Source organism: Nicotiana tomentosiformis, chromosome 2 (assembly GCF_000390325.3).
Source record: "Nicotiana tomentosiformis chromosome 2, ASM39032v3, whole genome shotgun sequence".
Lineage (NCBI taxonomy): Eukaryota > Viridiplantae > Streptophyta > Magnoliopsida > Solanales > Solanaceae > Nicotiana > Nicotiana tomentosiformis.
The window spans coordinates 46176404-46197650 of NC_090813.1; the positions used below are offsets into that span (position 1 = coordinate 46176404).

At 39.8% G+C, this 21247-nt stretch overlaps 1 protein-coding gene across 1 annotated transcript; it reads left to right on the plus strand.

The window, feature by feature from the left end:
• The first annotated feature begins 2702 nt into the window (after positions 1–2702).
• On the plus strand, positions 2703–3182 carry LOC138904725 (uncharacterized). Its single transcript, XM_070193230.1, has one exon. It carries the CDS (start codon positions 2703–2705, stop codon positions 3180–3182), a length of 480 nt encoding a protein of 159 aa, XP_070049331.1.
• Positions 3183–21247: the final 18065 nt, after the last annotated feature.

Sequence of the window (21247 nt, forward strand, 5' to 3'; positions counted from 1 at the left end):
AATGCCGAGGTACAGAATGCTCGTGGGGTAGCTAATGGAGTTGGTGTCAAATTGGGAACTTGGAAAGGTATGGCAAACTTTACCGTATCCGCTATGGATATCTTTGACATCATATTGGGGCAAAAGTTCTTTAGACATAATCATACTTTGATCGACCCCTACCTCCAACATCTCTTGGTTATGGAGCGAGAAAGAGCTTGCATGGTACCTACAGTGACTATGCCAGACGGATAGAGCCAAACACGACTCTCAACTATGCAGGTTGACAAGGGGATCAAGAAGGGGGAGTCGACGCTCGTGGAAACCATCGCAAGTCTGGAGGAAGACAAGAGTTTTCAAGAGACACTGCTGCCTTGCATAGAGAAGTTGCTTGAGAAAAATAAAGATGTCATGCCAGAGGGGTTGCTTAAGCACTTGCCGCCTAGGAGAGAGGTAAATCACAAGATTGAGTTGGAGCCAGGGGCTAAGCCACCCACATTTGCCCCATATCATATGGCACCGCCCGAGCTAGAGGAGCTCAGGAAACAATTGAAATAGCTGCTAGATGCTTGTCACATTCGCCCATCAAAGGCACCTTTTGGCGCACCAGTATGATTCCAGAAGAAGAAGGATGGATCGTTGCGCTTGTACATAGACTACCGAGCACTTAATAAGGTTACAGTGAAGAATAAGTACCCGATCCCGCTCATTGCTGAATTGTTCGATAGACTTGGGCAAGCCAAGTACTTTACCAAGGTGTATCTTCGCAAGGGCTACTACCAGGTTCGTATTGCAGAAGGGAATGAGCCGAATATAGCATGTGTGACGAGATATGGAGCCTTTGAGTGGTTGGTGATGCCCTTTGTCTTAACCAATGCACCGACCACATTTTGCATCCTTATGAACAAGATTTTTCATCCCTACCTTGATCAATTCGTGGTAGTCTACCTAGATGACATAGTTATCTACAACAACACCTTGGAGGAGCACATGGAACACTTAAAGAAGGTTTTCCAAGTCTTGTGGGATAATGAGCTATACATCAAGAGGGAGAAATACGAGTTTGCACAATCAAAGGTGCACTTCTTAGGCCATGTTATTAGCAATGGCGAGCTACTCATGGACGAGGCTAAGGTACGTGCTATCCAGGAGTGGGAGGCACCTATAAAGGTAACTTAATTGAGATCCTTCCTTGGCCTTGTTAACTACTATCGTCGGTTCATCAGTGGCTACTCAGCAAAGGCCGCACCATTGACTGAGTTGCTAAAGAAGAACAAGCCATGGGTTTGGACAGAGCATTGCCAAAGGGAGTTTGAAGACCTCAAGGCAACTGTAATAGAGGAGCCAGTCTTGGCATTACCTGACCTTGCCAAGACATTTGAGGTGCATACATATGCCTCAGATTTTGCCATTGGGGGTGTCTTGATGCAGGATAACCATCCTATAGCATTTGAGAGCCTCAAGTTAAATGAGACGGAGCGGCGTTACACGGTGCGAGAGAAGGAGATGACATTCATTGTGCATTGACTTCGTACATTGTGACATTATTTGCTCGGGTCGAGGTTTGGGTTCAAGACCAACAATGTAGCTACTAGCTACTTTCATACGCAGAAGAAGCTCAAACCAAAATAGGCTAGGTGGTAGGATTTCTTTGCCGAATTTGATTATGTGCTGGAGTATAAGCCGGACAAAGCTAACGTTATAGCCGATGCCTTGAGCCGGAAAGCCGAGCTTGCTAAAATCACTTCAACAAGATGGGACATTCATGAGGCTATAAAAGAAGGCATGCAGCATGATCCAACAGCCAAACAACTTATCGATTTAGCCAAACAGGGCAGTACGAGACATTTTTGGGTCGAAGATGGCCTCCTGCTTACCACAGGTCGGCGGGTCTACATGCCTAGGTTTGGAGACATTAGACGGAGGATCATAAGGGAGAGTCATGACACAATGTGAGCTGGTCATCCAGGCCAACATCGCACTAGGGCCTTGGTTGAGTCAGTCTACTTTTGGCCACGCACGCGAGATGACATAGAGTGTTATGTGCAGACTTATCTTGTCTGTCAAGAGGACAAGGTTGAGAAACAACAACCCGGAGGACTTTTGGAGCCACTACCAGTTACAGAGAGTCCATGGAAGAGCGTGACTATGGACTTTATCACTTACCTGCCGAAGTCCGACAATTATGGTACTATTCTGGTGGTCGTGGATAGATTTTCCAAATATGCAACCTTCATGCATGCCTCACTAGGTTGCACTGCCAAGGAAGCCGCCAAGTTATTCTTTAAGAATGTGGTGAAGTATTGGAGATTACCGAGGCATATTATCAGTGATCGAGACCCCCGTTTTACTGGGAACCTTTGGAGATAGTTATTCGACATACTTGGCACGGAACTGCAGTTTTCCACTAGTTTCCACCCACAGACAGAAGGACAAACGGAACGGGTCAATGACTTACTATAATACTACTTGAGGTATTATGTACGCGCGCATCAGAAAGATTGGGCAAGGCTTCTAGACATCGCCCAATTCTCTTATAACTTGCAGCGGAGTGAGTCCACAGGCAGACACCATTTGAGCTAGCCACAGGCCAACATCCACAAACTCCACATTCATTACTAGCCGCGTTCGAGGAAAAGAGTTTGGGGGATTATCATATGGCCAAAGGATAGGAGGAGCAGCTTGACACTACTAAGTCCTACTTGGATAGGGAAGCTAAGAAGATGAATTGGTTTGCGGACCGTAAGCGCCGTCCCACAGACTATAGAGTTGGGGACATGGTCATGGTAAAGTTTAACCCAAGACAGTTCAAGGCACTACGGGGCATGCATTTAAATCTGATTCACAAGTATGAGGGGCCATTTAAGATCGTCGCCACGATAGGCAAGATCTCATACAAGCTTGACATGCCATCGTATCTTAAGATCTACCCTTTCTTCCATGCCAGCATACTTAAGCCATATCATGAAGATAAGGATGATCCGAGTAGCGGCCAATCAAGTCGAGAGCCTATGACTATCACCTCCTCGCATGATAGGGAGATTGAGGCTATCATGGATTACCATGCCGGGCGAAAACAAGGGCAAAAAGCTACTGCTATGTTCCTCGTCCATTGGAAGGGGCAATCACCGGAGGAGGCTATATGGGAACGATATGAAGACTTATGGCAGTTCAAAGATAAGATCCGAGAGTTTATGTGGTAGCATTGCGCCGCGGTCGTCGCAACATTAGGTGGGGGAGAGTGTGATGACCCGCCATATCATCATGCCACATAGGTGCCATTTGGCATATATTAAGGCCATATGGAAGCTTACATAGGAGGAAGGCTAGCATTTGTGAGAAGATTCTAGAAAAGTATAGACATTTCCTTTGGAAGACCCTAGATCCCTATGGATTTTCTAGGAAACTCCTTGGAATCTTCTAGGCTTCTAGAGAATTTTAGAGAAAGCCCTTATCTTGTTAATATTAAGGACTTGTGTAACAATTAATATTTACACACTAACCCATAGGAGACTAGTATATAAAGGGGGCCATTCATTTGTAATTCACTAAGCAAACAATTCAAATTCTCTCTAATACAAAGCTTCCTTTAACAATTTTCTTCTGTTCTTTCTACCATTCTCTTAACGATCTTGAGTGTAGTAAGGCTGACTTGGCATAGAAAGAACGTGAGCAAATTGCGCAAGATCGTGAGCGAGTTGTCAAGTACCGTACGTGTACTTAGTTAACTACTAAGGACGTGACACCTAGCTGGAATGCTAATGGGGCTCGACTAATATGAGAAATTTACATGGTATGCCCATCGAAAACACATATATCCACCTATACTTTACGCGGTATGACACATATATATGCTAATGGGACTCCACATATACTTTTTAAACCTTTATTATCATTATATGCCATTAAACAAATCCAACTTTTAAGGGACTAGATTATCTCTCTTTAACGTTTCTTCGGTCAATAGATTATTAAGCACCAATTACGAAGATCCCTGTTTTGAGAACAAACGTGATTTGCCTTAGTTTTGTCTAATCCAGCGAACAATTTCAATCCTTACTAGTGATAACTGGCTTTTCATAGTTGTTCCGATTAACCCATCAAATCTTGATATGAAATAAGTCCTCCTTAGTTGCATTCATAAATGAAATTAGACTCGATAGAATTCAATTGTAAGACAAAAACGGCGAGTGTATATTTGATTTGAATATTATATTCTAAATTAGAATATTGAAAATTTTTTAGAGTTAAATTGTGTATTCCAAATTAAAATATTTTAATTTAGTATGTTTGTTTTGAATAATGTATTCAAAATTGGAATATTGTAGTTTTTATTTATAGTTGAAGAGTGTATTCTAAATTAGAATATTATGGTATGTTTGATCTGAATAGTGTATTCCAAATTAGAATATTATGATTTTTATTTAGTGTTGAATAGTATATTCCAAATTAGAATATTATGTATTTATGTAGAGTTAGATAATATATTCCGAATTAGAATATTATAGTATGTTAGGTTTGAATATTGTATTTCAAATTAGAATATTGTGATTTTTATTTAGAGTTGAATAACGTATTCTTATAAAGTCCTCACTATGCAACAAATATTTGTTTTTCAGAGTTATACTTTTCTCTATCATGTTAGGAATTAAAAATAGATGCTTACAACTTTCAGTAGAGTTTTGTCCACTGAACCAATTCATCTTATTTGCAATCAAAATGGATGACAACCCCGTTAATAGAAATATTCACAAAACTATTGCTTTCCCATACTTCATGTAGTGACCCAACCGGTCATTTTAACTTTTAGAACCCCGTTTCTTAAAATAAAACTCTCCATATGTGCTTTTAATGATTTATGACTTGCGGGGATGATTGGTTCGGGATTTGTAAGTGTTTGGGTTGAAATCGAAACACTTGGTTCCTTAAGTTAGCCTTAAACGGCCAAGTTTGACTTTGGTCAACATTTTGAGAAAATGACCCTGGAATCGGAATTTGACGGTTCCAATAGGTTCGTATGATGATTTTGGACTTGGACGTATGTTCGAATTGGGTTTTGGATAACCCGGGAGCGTTTTGACGCTTAATAGTGAAAATCAACTATTTGAAGATTTAAAGTTCTTTAAATTTGATTTGGAGTAGGGTTTTGAGTAATTGAAGTCCGTTTGAAATTTCGAGTTTGGGAATAGTTCCGTATAGTTATTTAAGACTTGCACGTAAAATTTTATATCATTCCGGGTAGTTTAAGTACATTTCGGCTTATTGGAAGTAAATTGAAGAACTTGAAGTTCTTAAGTTTGATTCAATTTAGTTTAGAGTACGATTCTCAGATATGATGTTGTTTTACACATTCCGTGAGTTTGAGCGAGTCCGTTTTATGATTTCAAACCTGTTGGTATGTTCGGGCGGGGTTTCGGGGGACCCCGAGTGTTAACCGGACGAGGCTCGGGCCAATTTTGGAATTTTGAGCCAAAGCTGAAGCTCCCAGCTACTATCATAATCGCACATGCGCTTGGCTAGCCACAGGTGCGACCCTCGCAGATGCGAGTTGTATGTGCAGAAGCAGAAAAGGGAAAGGGGCAGTCGACCGCAGATGCGGATGTCTTTGCGCACCTGCGAAAGCGCAGGTGCGAAGTATTTTGCGTAGGTGCGGTACACTTTCCGCAGGCGCGAAAAACCTGTTTGGGCAGAACCTTAAAACGGACGAAGCTTAGTCCATTTTTGTTCGTTTTTCTTCCATGTTTGGGCGATTTCACAGCTTTTTGAGAGGAGATTTCAACTAGAAATTTGGAGGTAAGTTAATTATACACACATTGAGTTAAATACATAGATTATGGGTAGATTATAACTAGTAAATCTTAGAAATCAAAGGTTTAGATGAGAAAACCTAGATTTTTATAAAAATGAGATTTTAACCACAAAAATAGTTATGGAATTAGGTAGAAATTATATATTTGAGTTCTTGAGATTATGGGTAACGTTTTCATCCGAATATTTCTAGAATCCGGCACGTGGGCCTGGGGTGAATTTTAGAAATTTTATTGTTTTGGTTAGGGTAATTTATTTAATAGCCTAAATTCGAATTATTCAACATGTATTAATTATTTTGTATAATATTTGGATAGCTTCGGATTTTTCGGCATCGAATTGAGAAATTTAACGCGACGTGGTAATCGAAAAGTGGACTTTGAGACAAGGTAAGTCTCTTGTCTAATATTGTGGGGGGAAAATTATCCCATAGGTAATTAAAGTAATAATTGTTGCTAATTGTGGGGGCTACGTACGCACGAGGTGATGAGAGTCCGTGCGTAGCTACTATTAATGCTAAAGTCTGGGTAGTTTAGGACTCAAAGCATGAATTATTTGTGTAAATTGTATCCTTTGTTTAATATATATATATATATATATATATATATATATATATATATATATATATATATATATATATATATATAAAGATTAAAGGATGAAAATCTCATATGCTTAATTTTATGTTTAAATTTATTAATTGTTAAAAGAAGTTGTTCATTCCTCTCGAATTTATCTTATTATAAATATACTCTCCTTCCGGAGGTACATAAGAAAATGCCCTATAGATCGCGCCACACGTCCCTCGGCAGTGTACACGAAACTCTGGAATGGGTCGTACGACCTCGGCAGAAATCGTGCCTAATAATATTAATAATTATACGATACCTTGCTATTTTTCTTCCAGCTTGTGGATTTAATTAATAGATTGGAAATTGTTACATTTAAAAGATTTTTATTATTTCTGCTAATTGAATAAAATTTTTGTTAACTCTGTGAATCATGCTGATTTAAATAATTCTATTTCATTCTATTTATTATTGTTGACCCTTAGTGAGTGTCAAAGTCGACTATCTCGTCTCTACTACTTCGAGATTAGGCTTGATTCTTACTGGGTACACAACGTTTACATACTCATACTACACTTGCTACACTCTTTGTGCAGGACCTCAGACAAGTACTAGTGGAGGACCTATCATCTTACACCCATGTTATCCAGAGGCGTAGTGATGAGTTGCCTTTCTGAGCCGTTCTACAGCTACCAGTGTTTCTTCTAGTATTTATATTCTGTCTATTTTATTTTAGACAGTATTTGAAATTTTGTATAATCTACTAGATGCTCTACAATTGTGACAACAAGTCTTGGCACACACATTGGTAGAATTTGAAATTTGTATTATTTTCTTGGATTTAAGTTAAGCGGTATTTTTTTTTAATTTCTTGAATATTACTAATAAAATAATAAAATAATAAAATTACTTAGAAAATTATTCTGAAAATAATTTATATATGTTTAATTTATTTGTTGGCTTGCCAAGTTGTAGTGTTGGGCGCCATCACAACCTATAGGTGAAATTGGGTTATGACAATACAGTATCAGAGCACTAGGTTCACGTAGGTCTCACAAGTTATGAGCAGACCTAATAGAGTCTTGCGGATCGGTACGGAGACGTCTGTATTTATTTTCGAGATGCTATAGGGTGTTAGGAACTACCTTTCTTCATATTCCATCGTGCAATTAATGTAGTACTAAATATCCTTCTCTTATTCTCTCACAGATGGTGAGAACGCACTCTAATGAGGTTCCAGACCAGGGAAGAGCTACTCCCCCAGTCGCTAGAGGCCGAGGCAGAGGGACGGCTCCAGCCCGTGGTAGAGGACAAGGACGTCCCTGGACTGTTCCAGTTATGCCGCCAATGGGTCCAACAGAGAACCCCATTGTTGAGGAATAGGGTGAGGCACCTATGGCAGAGCCAGCTCCGGTGGATTTCACATCTGCATCGGGATTTCAGGATGTCATGGGTCGTATGTTGCGGTTCATGGACACTATGACTCAGGACGGTTTATATCCGGCAGACCCAGCCACATCTCAGGCAGGTGGGGGAGCACAGACCCCTACCGCACAGGCTCATGGACAGGCAGCTGATGTATATCAGACCCGGGGTGCACTACCTATGGGTGGAGCCCAGCCAGTGGCAGCAGCTACACCCGAGCCCACGCCAGCTGCAGCCGCTGATCCTCAAAAACTATTAGACAGATGGACTAGACTACATCCTCCTTTCTTTGGGGGTGAGCGACATGGGTATCCCCGGGATTTCATTGATCGGTGCAATGATAGACTATACAACATGAGGATATTGGAGTCTCATAGGGTAGACTTTGCTACTTTTCAGCTAGAGGCCAGAGCCTATAGATGGTGGCAGTCTTATGTTCTTGGCAGACCAGCAGATTCTCCTCCCATGACTTGGGACAGATTCACCCGTATTTTCTTGGACAAGTATATTCCACCCTCTCAGAGGGAAACGTTGAGGTTTTAGTTTGAGCAGCTCCAGCAGGGTCAGATGTCAGTGACCGATTATGAGGCGAGGTTTTCTGAGTTATCTCGCCATGAACTTATGATACTACCTACCGAGGCGGAGAGAGTACGGAGGTTTGCTGGGGGTTTACATATTGGCATTCAGGCTACTATGGCTCGAGAAGTTGAGATGGCTACTTCTTATGAGCTAGTTGTGGAGATAGCCCACAGGATTTAGGGTGTACGTCAGCGGAGCCGAGAGCAGGTTATGAAAGATAAGCAGTTCAGGTATTCTATAGAGTTCAGAGGTGCTCCGTCTGGGGGCAGAGGTCAGTTCGTGAGAGGGTAGTCTAGAAGGCCCCCATATCCAGCACCACTACCTCCTCGAGGTGCTCCAGTGCGACCCTATCTCAGTGCTATACCAGAGAGTTCTTATCGCCCACTAGTTATTCAGGGTCCTCCCAGTGGGTATTCAGTTCCCCAGGGCCAGACTCTTAGTCAGCAGCCCATCGCACCAAAAAGGTATTACGAGTGCGTGGATCCCAGTCACATACGTAGATTCTGCCCCAGGCTTCGGGGTAAACTAGTGCAACATGGTCAGTAGCCTATGATTACCGGACCAGTTGCTCCACCAATTGTCCGACCACCAAGAGGTGGAGGACAGGTGGGTAGGGGCAGTCCTAGATGTGGAGGTCGGCCAGGCGGAGGCCATCAAGTTGGCGCTCCAGCTTGGTTCTATGCTTTTCTGGCCAGACCAGATGCAGAGGCCTCAGATGCCGTGATTACAGGTATTATTTTTGTTTGCGGCAAAGATGCCTCAATATTATTTGATCCATGATCTATGTATTTATATGTGTCATCTCTATTTGCTCCATTCCTTGGTGTTTCTCGTGAGTCCTTGAGTACTCATGTTTATGTGTCCACTCCTGTGGGCGATTCTGTTGTTGTGAACCGGATCTATCATTCCTGTATTATTACATTCTGTGGTTATGAAACTAGAGCAGATCTTCTACTACTTGAGATGACCGACTTTGAAATTATTCTGGGCATGGACTGGTTATCTCCATATCATGCTATTCTAGATTGTCATGCCAAGACTGTTACCTTGGCTATTCCAGCGTTGCCTAGACTGGAGTAGAAGGGTTTGTCTGTTAGTTCATTTAATCGAGTTATTTATTTTATGAAGGCTTAACACATGGTTGAGAAGGGTTATTTAGCTTATCTAGCTTATGTTCGGGATACTACTGCAGAGACTCCGACTATTGATTCAGTTCCTGTAGTTCGGGAGTTCTCCGATGTATTTCCTTCAGATCTTCCAGGTATGCCACCTGATCGTGATATTGATTTATGTATTGACTTGGCTCCAGATACCCAACCTATATCTATCCCACCATATCGCATGGCTCCGAAAGAATTGAAAGAACAGCTTGAGGAGTTACTAGCCAAAGAGTTCGTCAGACCGAGTGTATCTCCTTGGGGTGCACCTGTGTTATTTGTGAAGAAGAAGGATAGAACAATGTGGATGTGTATTGATTATCGCCAATTGAACAAAGTCACTATTAAGAACAAGTACCCGTTGCCGCGTATTGTTGATCTATTTGACCAGTTGCAGGGTGCTAGGGTGTTCTCTAAGATTGACTTGAGGTCGGGGTACCATTAGTTGAAGATTCAGAATTCGAATGTTCCGAAGACTGCTTTTCGGACTAGATATGGTCATTATGAGTTTTTGGTGATGTCCTTCGATTTAACAAATGCCCCGGCAGCATTTATGGATTTGATGAACAAGATATTCAAGCCATATATTGATTCGTTTGTCATTGTCTTCATTGATGATATTTTGATCTACTCGCACAGTAAGAAGGAGCATGAGCAGTATATGAGAGTAGTGCTTCAGACATTGCGGGAACAAAAGATATATGCTAAGTTCTCCAAATATGAGTTCTGGCTAGAGTCTGTAGCATTTTTGGGGCATATTGTATCGGGCAAGGGTATTAAGGTTGATACCAAAAAGATTGAGGCAGTTCAGAACTGGCATCGTCCCACTTCGGCGACTGAGATCAGGAGTTTTCTGGGTTTAGCGGGTTATTATCGTCGGTTCGTGAAAGGTTTTTCATCTATTGCAGCACCTTTGACCAAATTAACCCAGAAGGGTGCTCCATTTCGATGGTCCGCTAATTGTGAGGTGAGCTTTCAGAAGCTCAAGACAGCATTGACTACAACATAAGTGTTAGTATTGCCTTCCGATTCGGGGATGTATACAGTGTATTGCGATGCTTCATGCGTTGGCTTGGGTTGTGTATTGATGCAGGACGGGCCAGTTATTGCATATGCTTCACGTCAGCTAAAGCCCAATGAGAAGAATTATCCAGTGCATGATTTGGAGTTAGCTGCGATTGTTCACGTTCTTAAGATTTGGAGGCATTATCTTTATTGGATGTCTTGTGAAGTTTACACTGATCATCGCAGTTTGTAGCATTTGTTCAAGCAGAGGGACCTAAATTTGAGGCAGCGCAGATGGCTGGAATTACTGAAAGATTATGATATTACTATCCTATATCATCCGGGCAAAGCAAATGTGGTTGCAGACGCCTAGAGTAGAAAGGCAGAGAGTATAGGTAGTTTGGCGTGTATTTCAGCAGAGGAGAGGCCATTAGCTTTGGATATTCAGTCCTTGGCCAACAGACTTGTGCTGCTGGATATTTCAGAGCCCAGCCGAGTTCTTGCATGTGTTGTAGCTCAGTCTTCACTATTTGAATAGATCAAGGCTCGCCAGTATGATGATCCACACTTAATGGTTCTTTGAGAAACGGTACTACGGGGTGGTGCCAAGGAAGTTACTATTGGAGCGGATAGTGTTCTGCGACTCCAGGATCATCTATGTGTTCCTAATATGGATGGACTAAGGAAAAAGATCCTAGAGGAGGCACACAGTTCTCGGTATTCTATTCATCCAGGTGCTACGAAGATGTATCGTGACCCGAGGCAGCATTATTGGTCGCGACGAATGAAAAAGGACATAGTTGAGTATGTAGCTAGGTGTCTAAATTGCCAACAAGTTAAATATGAGCACCAGAGGCTAGGTGGCCTACTTCAGCAGATGACTATACCAGAGTGGAAGTGGGAACGCATCACTATGGACTTTGTAGTTAGGTTGTCGCGGACCTTACGGAAGTTTGATGCAGTTTGGGTCATTGTCGACAGGTTGACCAAGTTGGCACACTTTATTCCTGTTGTGACTATGTATATTTCATAGAGGTTGGCCCATATATATATATATATATATTTAGAAGATAGTTCGGTTGCACGGTGTTCCAATTTCTATCATATCAGATAGAGGCCCTCAGTTTACTTCACATTTCTAGAGAGCAGTACAGAGTGAATTGGGGACCCGTGCAGAGCTCAACACAGCCTTTCATCCGCAGACCGGGACGGGCAGTCAGAGCGGACAATTCAGATTTTGGAGGATATGCTCAGGGCATGTGTTATTGACTTTGGAGGTCAGTGGGATCGTTTGTTTCCTTTGGCCGAGTTTGCTTATAATAACAGTTACCAATCCAGCATCGAGATAGCTCCATTTGAGGATTTATATGGTCGGCGATGTCGTTCGCCCATCGGGTGGTTTGAGCCCGGTAAGGCTAAGTTATATGGTACTGATTTGGTGAATGATGCCTTGGAAAAGATAAAGTTGATTCAGGAGCGACTTCGTACAACGCAGTCCAGACAGAAGAGTTACGCAAATCAGAAAGCGCGTGATTTATCATTTATGATGGGTGAAAAAGTTCTCTTGAAGGTTTCGCCAATAAAGGGAATCATGAGATTCGGGAAGAAGGGCAAGTTGAGCCCAAAGTTTATAGGCCCATTTGAGGTGTTGAGACGAGTTGGGGAGGTTGCTTATGAGCTTGCATTGCCTCCCAGTCTATCGGGAGTTCATCCGATTTTCCATGTATCTATGCTCCGGAACTATCATGCCGACCTATCACATGTGCTAGACTCCAGCACAGTTCAACTAGATAATAGTTTGGGCTATGAAGAAGAACTAGTTGCCATTGTTGATAAACAGGTTCGCCAGTTGAGGTCCAAGAGGATTTCTACAATAAAAATCCAGTAGAGGGGCCAACTTGTCGAGGAAGCGACTTGGAAGGCTGAGGAAAACATGCGGAGTAGATATCCATACTTATTCAGCACTTCAGGTATAATTGTAAACCTGTTCGAGGATGAACGTTTGTTTAAGAGGTGGAGAATGTAATGAACCAACCGGTTATTTTAACTTTTATATCCCCATTCCCTAAAATAAAACTCATCATATGTGCTTTTAATGATTTATGACTTGCGGGGATAGTTGGTTCGGGATTTGGAAGTGTTTGGGTTGAAATCGAAACACTTGGTTCCTTAAGTTAGCCTTAAAAGGCCAAGTTTGACTTCGGTAAACATTTTGAGAAAATGACCCCGGGATCAGGATTTGACAGTTCCAATAGGTTCGTATGATGATTTCGGACTTGGGCGTATATTCGAATTGGGTTTTGGATAATTTGGGAGCGTTTTTGCGCTTAATAGTGAAAATTAACTATTTGAAGGTTTAAAGTTCTTTAAATTTGGTTTGGAGTAGGTTTTTGAGTAATTGAACTCCGTTTGGAATTCCAAGTTTTGGAATAGTTCCGTATAGTGATTTAAGACTTGCACGTAAATTTTCGTGTCATTCCGGGTAGTTTAAGTATGTTTTGGCAGATTGGAAGTAAATTGAAGAACTTTAAGTTCTTAAGTTTGATTCAATTTGGTTTGGGATATGATTCTTAGATTTGATGTTGTTTTACACATTCCGTGAGTTCGAGCGAGTCTGTTTTATGATTTCAAACCTGTTGGTATGTTCGGGCGGGGCTCCGGGGGCCCCGAGTGTTAACCGGACGAGGCTCGGACCAATTTTGGAAATTTGAGCCAAAGATGAAGCTCCCAGATACTGTCATAATCGCACCTGCGCTTGGCTAGCCGCAGGTGCGAGTTGTATGCGCATAAGCAGAAAATGAAAGGGGGCAGTCAACCGCAGATGCGGATGTCTTTGCGCACCTACGAAAGCACAGGTGCGAAGCATTTTTGTGCAGATTCGAGAGGGGCCAGCAAATTGAAACTCACACCTGCGAGGCGTTTCCGTAGGTGCGAAAGCCGCAGGTGCGGTACATTTTCCGCAGACGTGAAAAACCTGTTTGGGCAGAACCTTTCTTGTGGAGTGGGCTGAACGCCTCGGCAGGATAGATGCATCTATGGATCGTGCCACACGTCCCTCGGCAGTGTACACGACACTCTGGAACGGGTCGTACGACCTCGGCAGAAATCGTGCCTAATAATAATAATAATTACACGATACCTTGCTATTTTTCTTGCAGCTTATGGATTTAATTAATAGATTGAAAATTATTTCATTTGAAGGATTTTTATTATTTCTGCTAATTGAATAAAATTTTTGTTAACTATATGAATCATGCTGATTTAAATAATTATATTTCAATCTATTTATTATTGTTGACTCTTAGTGAGTGTCAAAGTCGACCATCTCGTCTCTACCACTTTGAGATTAGGCTTGATATTTACTGGGTACACGTTGTTTACATACTCATACTACACTTGCTGTACTTTTTGTGCAGGACCTGAGGCAAGTACTAGTGGAGGACCTATCATCTTACACCCACGTTATCTAGAGGCCTAGTGGTGAGCTGCCTTTCTGAGCTGTTCTGCAGCTACCAGTGTCTCTTCTTGTATTTATATTTTGTCTATTTTATTTCAGATAGTATTTGGAGTTTTGTATAATCTACTAGATGCTCTACACTTGTGACACCAGGTCTTGGCACACACATTGGTAGAATTTGGAATTTGTATTATTTTCTTTGATTTAAGTTAAGCGGTATTTTTTCTAATTTCTTAAATATTGCTAGTAAAATAATAAAATTACTTAGAAAATTATTCTAAAAATATTTGATATATGTTTAATTTATTTGTTGGCTTGCCTAGCTGTAGTGTTGGGCGCCATCACGGCTTATAGGTGAAATTGGGTCGTGACACTTCGCCATATTGAATCATGATTGGTATATCTTCCATTGCAAAGTTTTATTAGATTACATAGAACTTGTACGATAAAAAAAAGGAATTCTTGTAGAGGAGAGGAATAGGTTTTGATTAGGAGAGAGGTGAATCTTAATATTCTCTACATACACGTATCAATAGTTATGGCTACATTTAAGGGATATTATCTATATATCATATCATCATATTATATTATAATATAAGTGTAACGACCCGACTTGTCATTTTAAGAATTTACACCCCATTCGATGACTTAAGGTCCCGGGCAACTTCATAATATGTATTATGACCCGCGGGTGTGGTCGAGTTTGATTTTCGGAAGATTTAGAATTTAATTGAAAAAGAAATTCTCATTTTGAAGCTTAAATGGAAAGAGTTGACCATAGAGTTGACTTTTGAGCAAACGACCTCGGAATAGAATTTTGATGATGTCAATAGCTTCGTATGGTGATTTTGGACTTAGGCGCGTATTCGGATTTGGATTTGGAAGTCCGCAGGAAAATTCGACGCATATTGGCGAAAGTTGAAAAATAGACGATTTTCGGAAAGTTTGATTGAAGGTTGAGTTTTTGATAACAAGGTCAGAATCTGATTCTGAAAATTAGAATATGTCCGTTATATCACTTATGACTTATGTGCAAAATTTTAGGTCAATCGTACTTGATTCGATAGGTTTCGGCATCGAATATTGAAGTTGGAAATTTCATAATAGACTAAGGTTTCAAGTGAGTTTGCACAAGACCTAACTTCAAATGAGCATACCTCTCTTGATATGAAGATTTATTTAGTGTGTTACCTATCAAAACAAAGGCCTATGTGTCTAGTTTCCAACGCTTTAAACTGTTTGTCTTTTGTACGCTCCTACACTATGTTATGACCAAATTACCAAAGGCTGGAAAAATGCAATTCTGTGACCAATTATGCGATCGCATAACTAACTGCTTCTGCGACCGCAAAACTGGTCGCAGAATGGAACAAAAGAGCCCAGTTCTGGGTACTGATTTTGCAATCCGTTTTGCGGTCCGCATACCCATTCTGTGGTCCATTATGCGACCGCAGACCTGCTTTCGGAGGGTTAATTTTTTTATTTTTATAACCCGACCCTATTTTGATAAATAGGCTTTGGGACTTATTTTGGGGTATTTTTCTGAGGGTTTTAGAGAGAGGTAAGAGCATTTTAGAGAGAGAAGGAGGGAACCTAACATTCTAATAATCCAATCTTCAAGAATCAAGGAAGCTAATCACAAGATCTTCATCAAAGAGGTAAGATTCAACCCCTAGTCTTCAATTTCGAGTTTGGGATAAAAGATTGGTGATTGGAAGTATGATTCTTGGGTGTAAGAGTATTATGTATATATGTTTATACCAATAACGTTTGTGGGAAGATTATTGATATCAAATAAGTAAAGATTGGATTTTGGAATGAAGAAAATCTTGTAAAAGAACCTTGTAACCAATTTGCACACCTAGTGTTTAATAAAATTCTCAAATGAGCTGAAACCATAAAAATTCTTCCTAATTATGGTTCACTTTTGTTATGCTTCTAAATAGATTGAAGTTGCTAGAATTTTCGGAACATCGTAGTAATGTAAGGATGGCTTAAGAAAGATTGGAGCCGTCCGGAGGTCAATTCAAGCAAGAAGGTGATTTTGGAATATCGACCTAACTTCAAAAAGGTAAGTGTCTTGCTTAACCTCGAGTGGGGGAATTATCCCTTAGGCATTGATTCTTATGTGAAAATTATATAATTTAAAATCATGTACGCGAGGTGACGAGTACGTACTTAGTTTATATGTGTGAATTTCATTGATTAAAAATCCTTAGATGCCCTTATGTATTAAATTGGAAATTTTTGGCACTTATTAATTCCTCTATTTGTCATGCCTAGGTCCTTGTTTGTTGAAATTATTTCTATATGATGATTTGGTGTAATTGCCACCTTGAATTTATGTGAAATATATTTTGTTAAGATTTTATACACATTATGGTCGAGCCATGGTCTCCTTGTTGTGGAAAATGATGTATTGTTGATTTCTGTGGCAAGTTGTGATATGTGAGCACTTGATGTGCAGTTGTTGAAATCATATTTATTTTGGGACTATGGAACGGTATTCCGGGAGATTCCCCTGCACATTTACTTTGAGACTACGGAACGGTATTCCGGGAGATTACCCTGCACATTTACTTTGGGACTACGGAACCTGCACATTTACTTTGGGACTACGGAACGGTATTCCGGGAGATTCCCCTGCATATTTACTTTGAGACTACGGAACGGTATTCCGGGAGATCCCCTCCCTGTCTTGCATATTTACTTTTGGGACTACGAGGCGGTACTTCGGGAGTACCCTTTTGTTGATATTTTCTATGGATGCACTTGCCTTTGGTTATTTTATTTTTTCGTAATTTATAAATTCTTGTGTTTTCTGTGATGTAATATTTAACTTAATATTAAGTGTTTTGTATTCTTGATGTATTGTGTTGACCTCGACTTTTTCGTACAAAACCTTGAGGATTTGTATTTTTCGGTTGTACTTGTTTTTGATGATTGAGTTGTTTTAAATAAAAGAATAATTTCTAGTATGTTTAATTTAATAAATTCTATATCCAAATCAGTAGTTTAGCTGATACTTTATTTTAATGAAAATGTCATTTTCCTCACTCAAACGATTTCTAAAATAAACTTATCTTTTTGTTGATTTCTTACTTGATTTAAAGATTTTTAACCTTACTTTATTGAAAATAAATTGATCATGCGGATCTTATAAATATTGATATTTTTATACGTGAGTTGTCTGTGCAGTTATGAAAATAATATGGGGATGAGGTGCCAGAGAAAAATATGATAATTCTATTATTGACACGTGAGTTGTCGGTGTGATGGTGATAGAAATATGGGCACGAGGTGCCGTAGAAAATATGAAAGTGGGTTGAGACCCGTAAATTTTTATGATTGTGAAATGAGGTATCACATGGTGACTTTTACTTGAAAATATATTTATTGAAAAGAATTATATTTGAAAGATAACTATTCAAAAGAAGTATATTCGAAAGATATTTATCTTAAAGAATAATATGTGAAGGAATTATATTTGAAGGACTTGACTTGTTGATTGTACTTGTGTTCCTTATTCGCCTGAGTAATAATTATGATGTTCTTATTGCCTTGTTGTTATATCACTGGTTGAGTTTGTTGTTATCATTGCTAGTTATTTTTCAGTACTATTGTATACTGCTATATTATACAGGTTATTTGACTAGTGAGTGTCTTGACTGTACCTCGTCTCTACTCCACTGAGGTTAGTCTTGATACTTACTGGGTACCGACCATGGTGTACTCATACTACACTTCTGCATATTTTTGTGCAGAGCCAGGTATTGGAGGTATCGGACCTGGACAGAGTTAGAGTGTGATCGCAAGGATTCAAGGTAGAGCTGCTTGGTCGTCGCAGTCCCTTGTAGTCAGTTCATTTCATTGTACTGTTAATTTTTAATCAAACAGTATTGAGTATTCGATCATTGAGATCATTTCATGTATTATGTTAGAGTTCGTGACTCAGTACTACCAGTCTTGGGAGGTTGTTATAATTATTTTCGTGTTGGTTTCGTTTTAAAAAAAATGGCTTCGAAATGTAATGAAAATCGGCTTACCTAGTCTTAGAGACTAGGTGCCATCACAACGCTTGTGGTGGGATTTTGGATCGTGACAATAAGTGTGAAGACTTTTAGATGATATTATTTTACTAAAGTGTCCTTCAAAAACTAAGTGGCTGATTTACCATATACCTAAAAGTAACATTTTATTTGCTTCCTTCAATATAAATGTACAAAAACGTATACTAAGCCATTTTATATTTTAAAACTTATATAGAAATATTAAGAGCAATTATTCTGATACATGCATTTAGAACCTTTTCATTTTCCAAAGAAAAAACTTATGAAATTCTTACGTATATCATTTCTTCCAATTTGGCCTTTTATAATTGCCATTGTCACCTTCTCCTACTCTCCTTTAGACCTTTATGTTTTCTCCAACGTGACTTTTCAGATTCTAACTAATTTTTAAATGTTCTTCTTGGTTTATAGGTACAATTGCTGCACAAAACATTTCTGTGGATTGTCCATTATCTAGAGTGTAGAAAATATAAACCAAGTTGTTCAAACATCAAGGGCAAGTAGTGAATTTTGATAGGGGTATAGAACGATTTATTCTTTCTCTCTTTTGTTTATTTTTCGTTTCCTCGACTGTTAAATGTTCTCTTGGTTTTCTTTTTCCTCTTTGGTATGGAAGACAAAAATTATGTGAAAATATTTTTTTGATAAGATTTTTATTGTAGTTGGTCATCTTGAATTATAGAAAATATGAGGTTGATTATGACATATTGCTTTCCGATACTAGCATTGTTCTTTTGTTTTATTATACATGTTCGCCATTTGCTACCGCTTACTGTCCTTAGTCAATATTCGTCCATGAGAGGCACACACAAAATTAATCTTCGCATGTAAATTTATATCTTCTTTGTTATTGCACTTTTTATAAGTGTCTTGCTTATTTTATATATGCTCCTCTTATTAGGGGCGGATTAATAGGTAAATCAATGGAGCACGTGAACCCATGGACTCTCCACTAAATTAGATATTTTATGTACTTATTTTTTTAGAATTAGTCTAAAATTAATTGTGTAACGACCCGACCGGTCGTTTTGAGCTCTAGTGCGTCGTTCGGCGGTTTGAGGCCATGAGCAGCTTCACTTCAGGTATTATGACTTGTATGCATGGTCGGAATTGAATTTCGTGAAGTTCGGAGTTGAATTGGAAAGAAAATTCTCATTTCAAAAGTTTTAAGTTAGAAGAATTGACTAAGATTGAATTTTAGAGTAAACGGCCTCGGAATCGGGATTTGAAGGTTCCAGCAGGTTCGTATGATGATTTCGGACTTGGTGCCCCATGAGCGTTTTTGCACCTATTGTGGAAGTTAGCATCTTGAAAGAATTTCATAAATTTGGGTTGAAGTGCATTTCAATATTATCGATGTCCGTTTGAAATTTTGAGTCTAAGAATAGCTCTGTATGGTGATTCCGGTATTGAGAGCGTGTCCGGAAGTGGATTTTGTAGGTCCGTAGGTTATTTTGGAGTCGTTTGGCGAAAGTTAGAAATTTGAAGAATTTTTAGAAGTTTGATCGGAAGTGGACTTTTTGATATCGGGGTCGGAATCCGATTCGGGAAGTTGGAGTAGGTTTGTAATGTCAAATATGACTTGTGTGTAAAATTTGAGGGCAATCGGACGTGATTTGATAGGTTTCAGCATCCAATGAGAAAATTTAAAATTCTAAAGTTCATTCAGCTTGGAAATGGGTGAGATTCATGAATTCAACGTAGTTTGATGTGATTTAGAGGCTCGACTAAGTTCGTAATATATTTTGGGACGTGTTGGAATAATTGGTTAAGGTCCCGAGGGCCCCGGGTGAATTCCGGGTGGTTAACAGACCGAATTTGGAATTTGAAGAAGAGTTGAGGCAGCTGATATCTGGTGTACCCGCACCTGCGAGGTTTAGACCGGAGGTGCGGAGGGTGCAGAAGCAACATTAGAGTTGCAGAAGTGGGGCAGGCTGGCCAGGTGAAGGACCGCAGGTGCGGAGCTTTTGGCCGCATCTGCGCAAGCGCAGAAGCAGAAATGTGAGGTTTCTCGCACCTGTGAAGCCGCAAGTGCGGCTACTTTACCGCATTTGCGAAGGACGGGGCTGGGCAGTATGTTATTTAAAAATGAGGGCTTGGCTCATTTTCACCTCATTTCCTCAATGAGAGCCGGTCTTGGAGCGAGTTTGGAGCTCATTCTTCATCATCAATATCAAGGTAAGTGATTTTCACTTATTATAAACTAAATACATGATCATATATGGATTTGAACATGAAAATTAGTAGAAATTGTGGGGTTTTGTAGAAAACCTAGAATTTGGTATTTTTTGATTTTGAACACGATTTTGAGCATGGAATTTTAAAGAAATTAAATATTTGAGTTCGTGGTACCATGGGGTAAAGTTTATCTTCAAAATTTCGGAATCCGGGCACGTGGGCCCGCGGGTGATTTTTATCGACTTTTCGAGCAGGGTTAGAAATTATTATAAATTAGATTATAATGAGTATTAGAGTATATCTTTATGGGTTTGTATATTTTTTGGCTAGGTTTGGAGCATTGGGCATCGGTTTGAGTCGTCGAAAGGGCTTGGGAACCGGTTAAGGAGCTGCGGAGAGAGGTAAGTCTCCTTTCTAACCTTGTAAGAGGGAATTAACCCCATAGGTGAATTAAATAAATGTGTGTACCTATTTGTGGGAGGCTACGTACGTACGAGGTGATGAGAGTCTGTACGTAGCTACTATTGTGCTATTGTCCGGATAGTTTAGGAACCGTATCATACCTTGTGCAAAATGTTTGTGCCTTTACTTGCTAATTCAATTACTCGAATCATGTTAGAATTTGACAAAAGAATTCGAAAAAGGGCTAAGTTCACCTATTTATAAAGTTTATTTGAATACTTCATTGTAAAATGAGAATTTGTGTTTCCTTAAAAATAATTGCTATTTGTGGATCGGGCCGAGCACCTCGGTAGTAAATAGATGTATCTATGGTTCGTGTCGTTCGACCCTCCGGCAGTGCATAGTTTAATATTTTGTTGAATTGGGCCGTACGGCCTCGGCATGATTTGCGCATGACATAACTGATTGTTTTGGAATTATTGATAATTGATATGGCCTCATTGGCCGGAGATATAAATTGTTCAAATAAGAAAATAAATTTGGAAATTTCTTATGAACAAAAGAATTGTCTACTTATTTCACGACATTGAGCTTACAGCCATCCTACGTAATCCATGC

What these genes read in the sequence shown, in the direction of transcription:
- LOC138904725 (XM_070193230.1), top strand. Translation starts at nt 2,703, where the DNA reads ATGAATTGGTTTGCGGACCGTAAGCGCCGTCCCACAGACTATAGAGTT.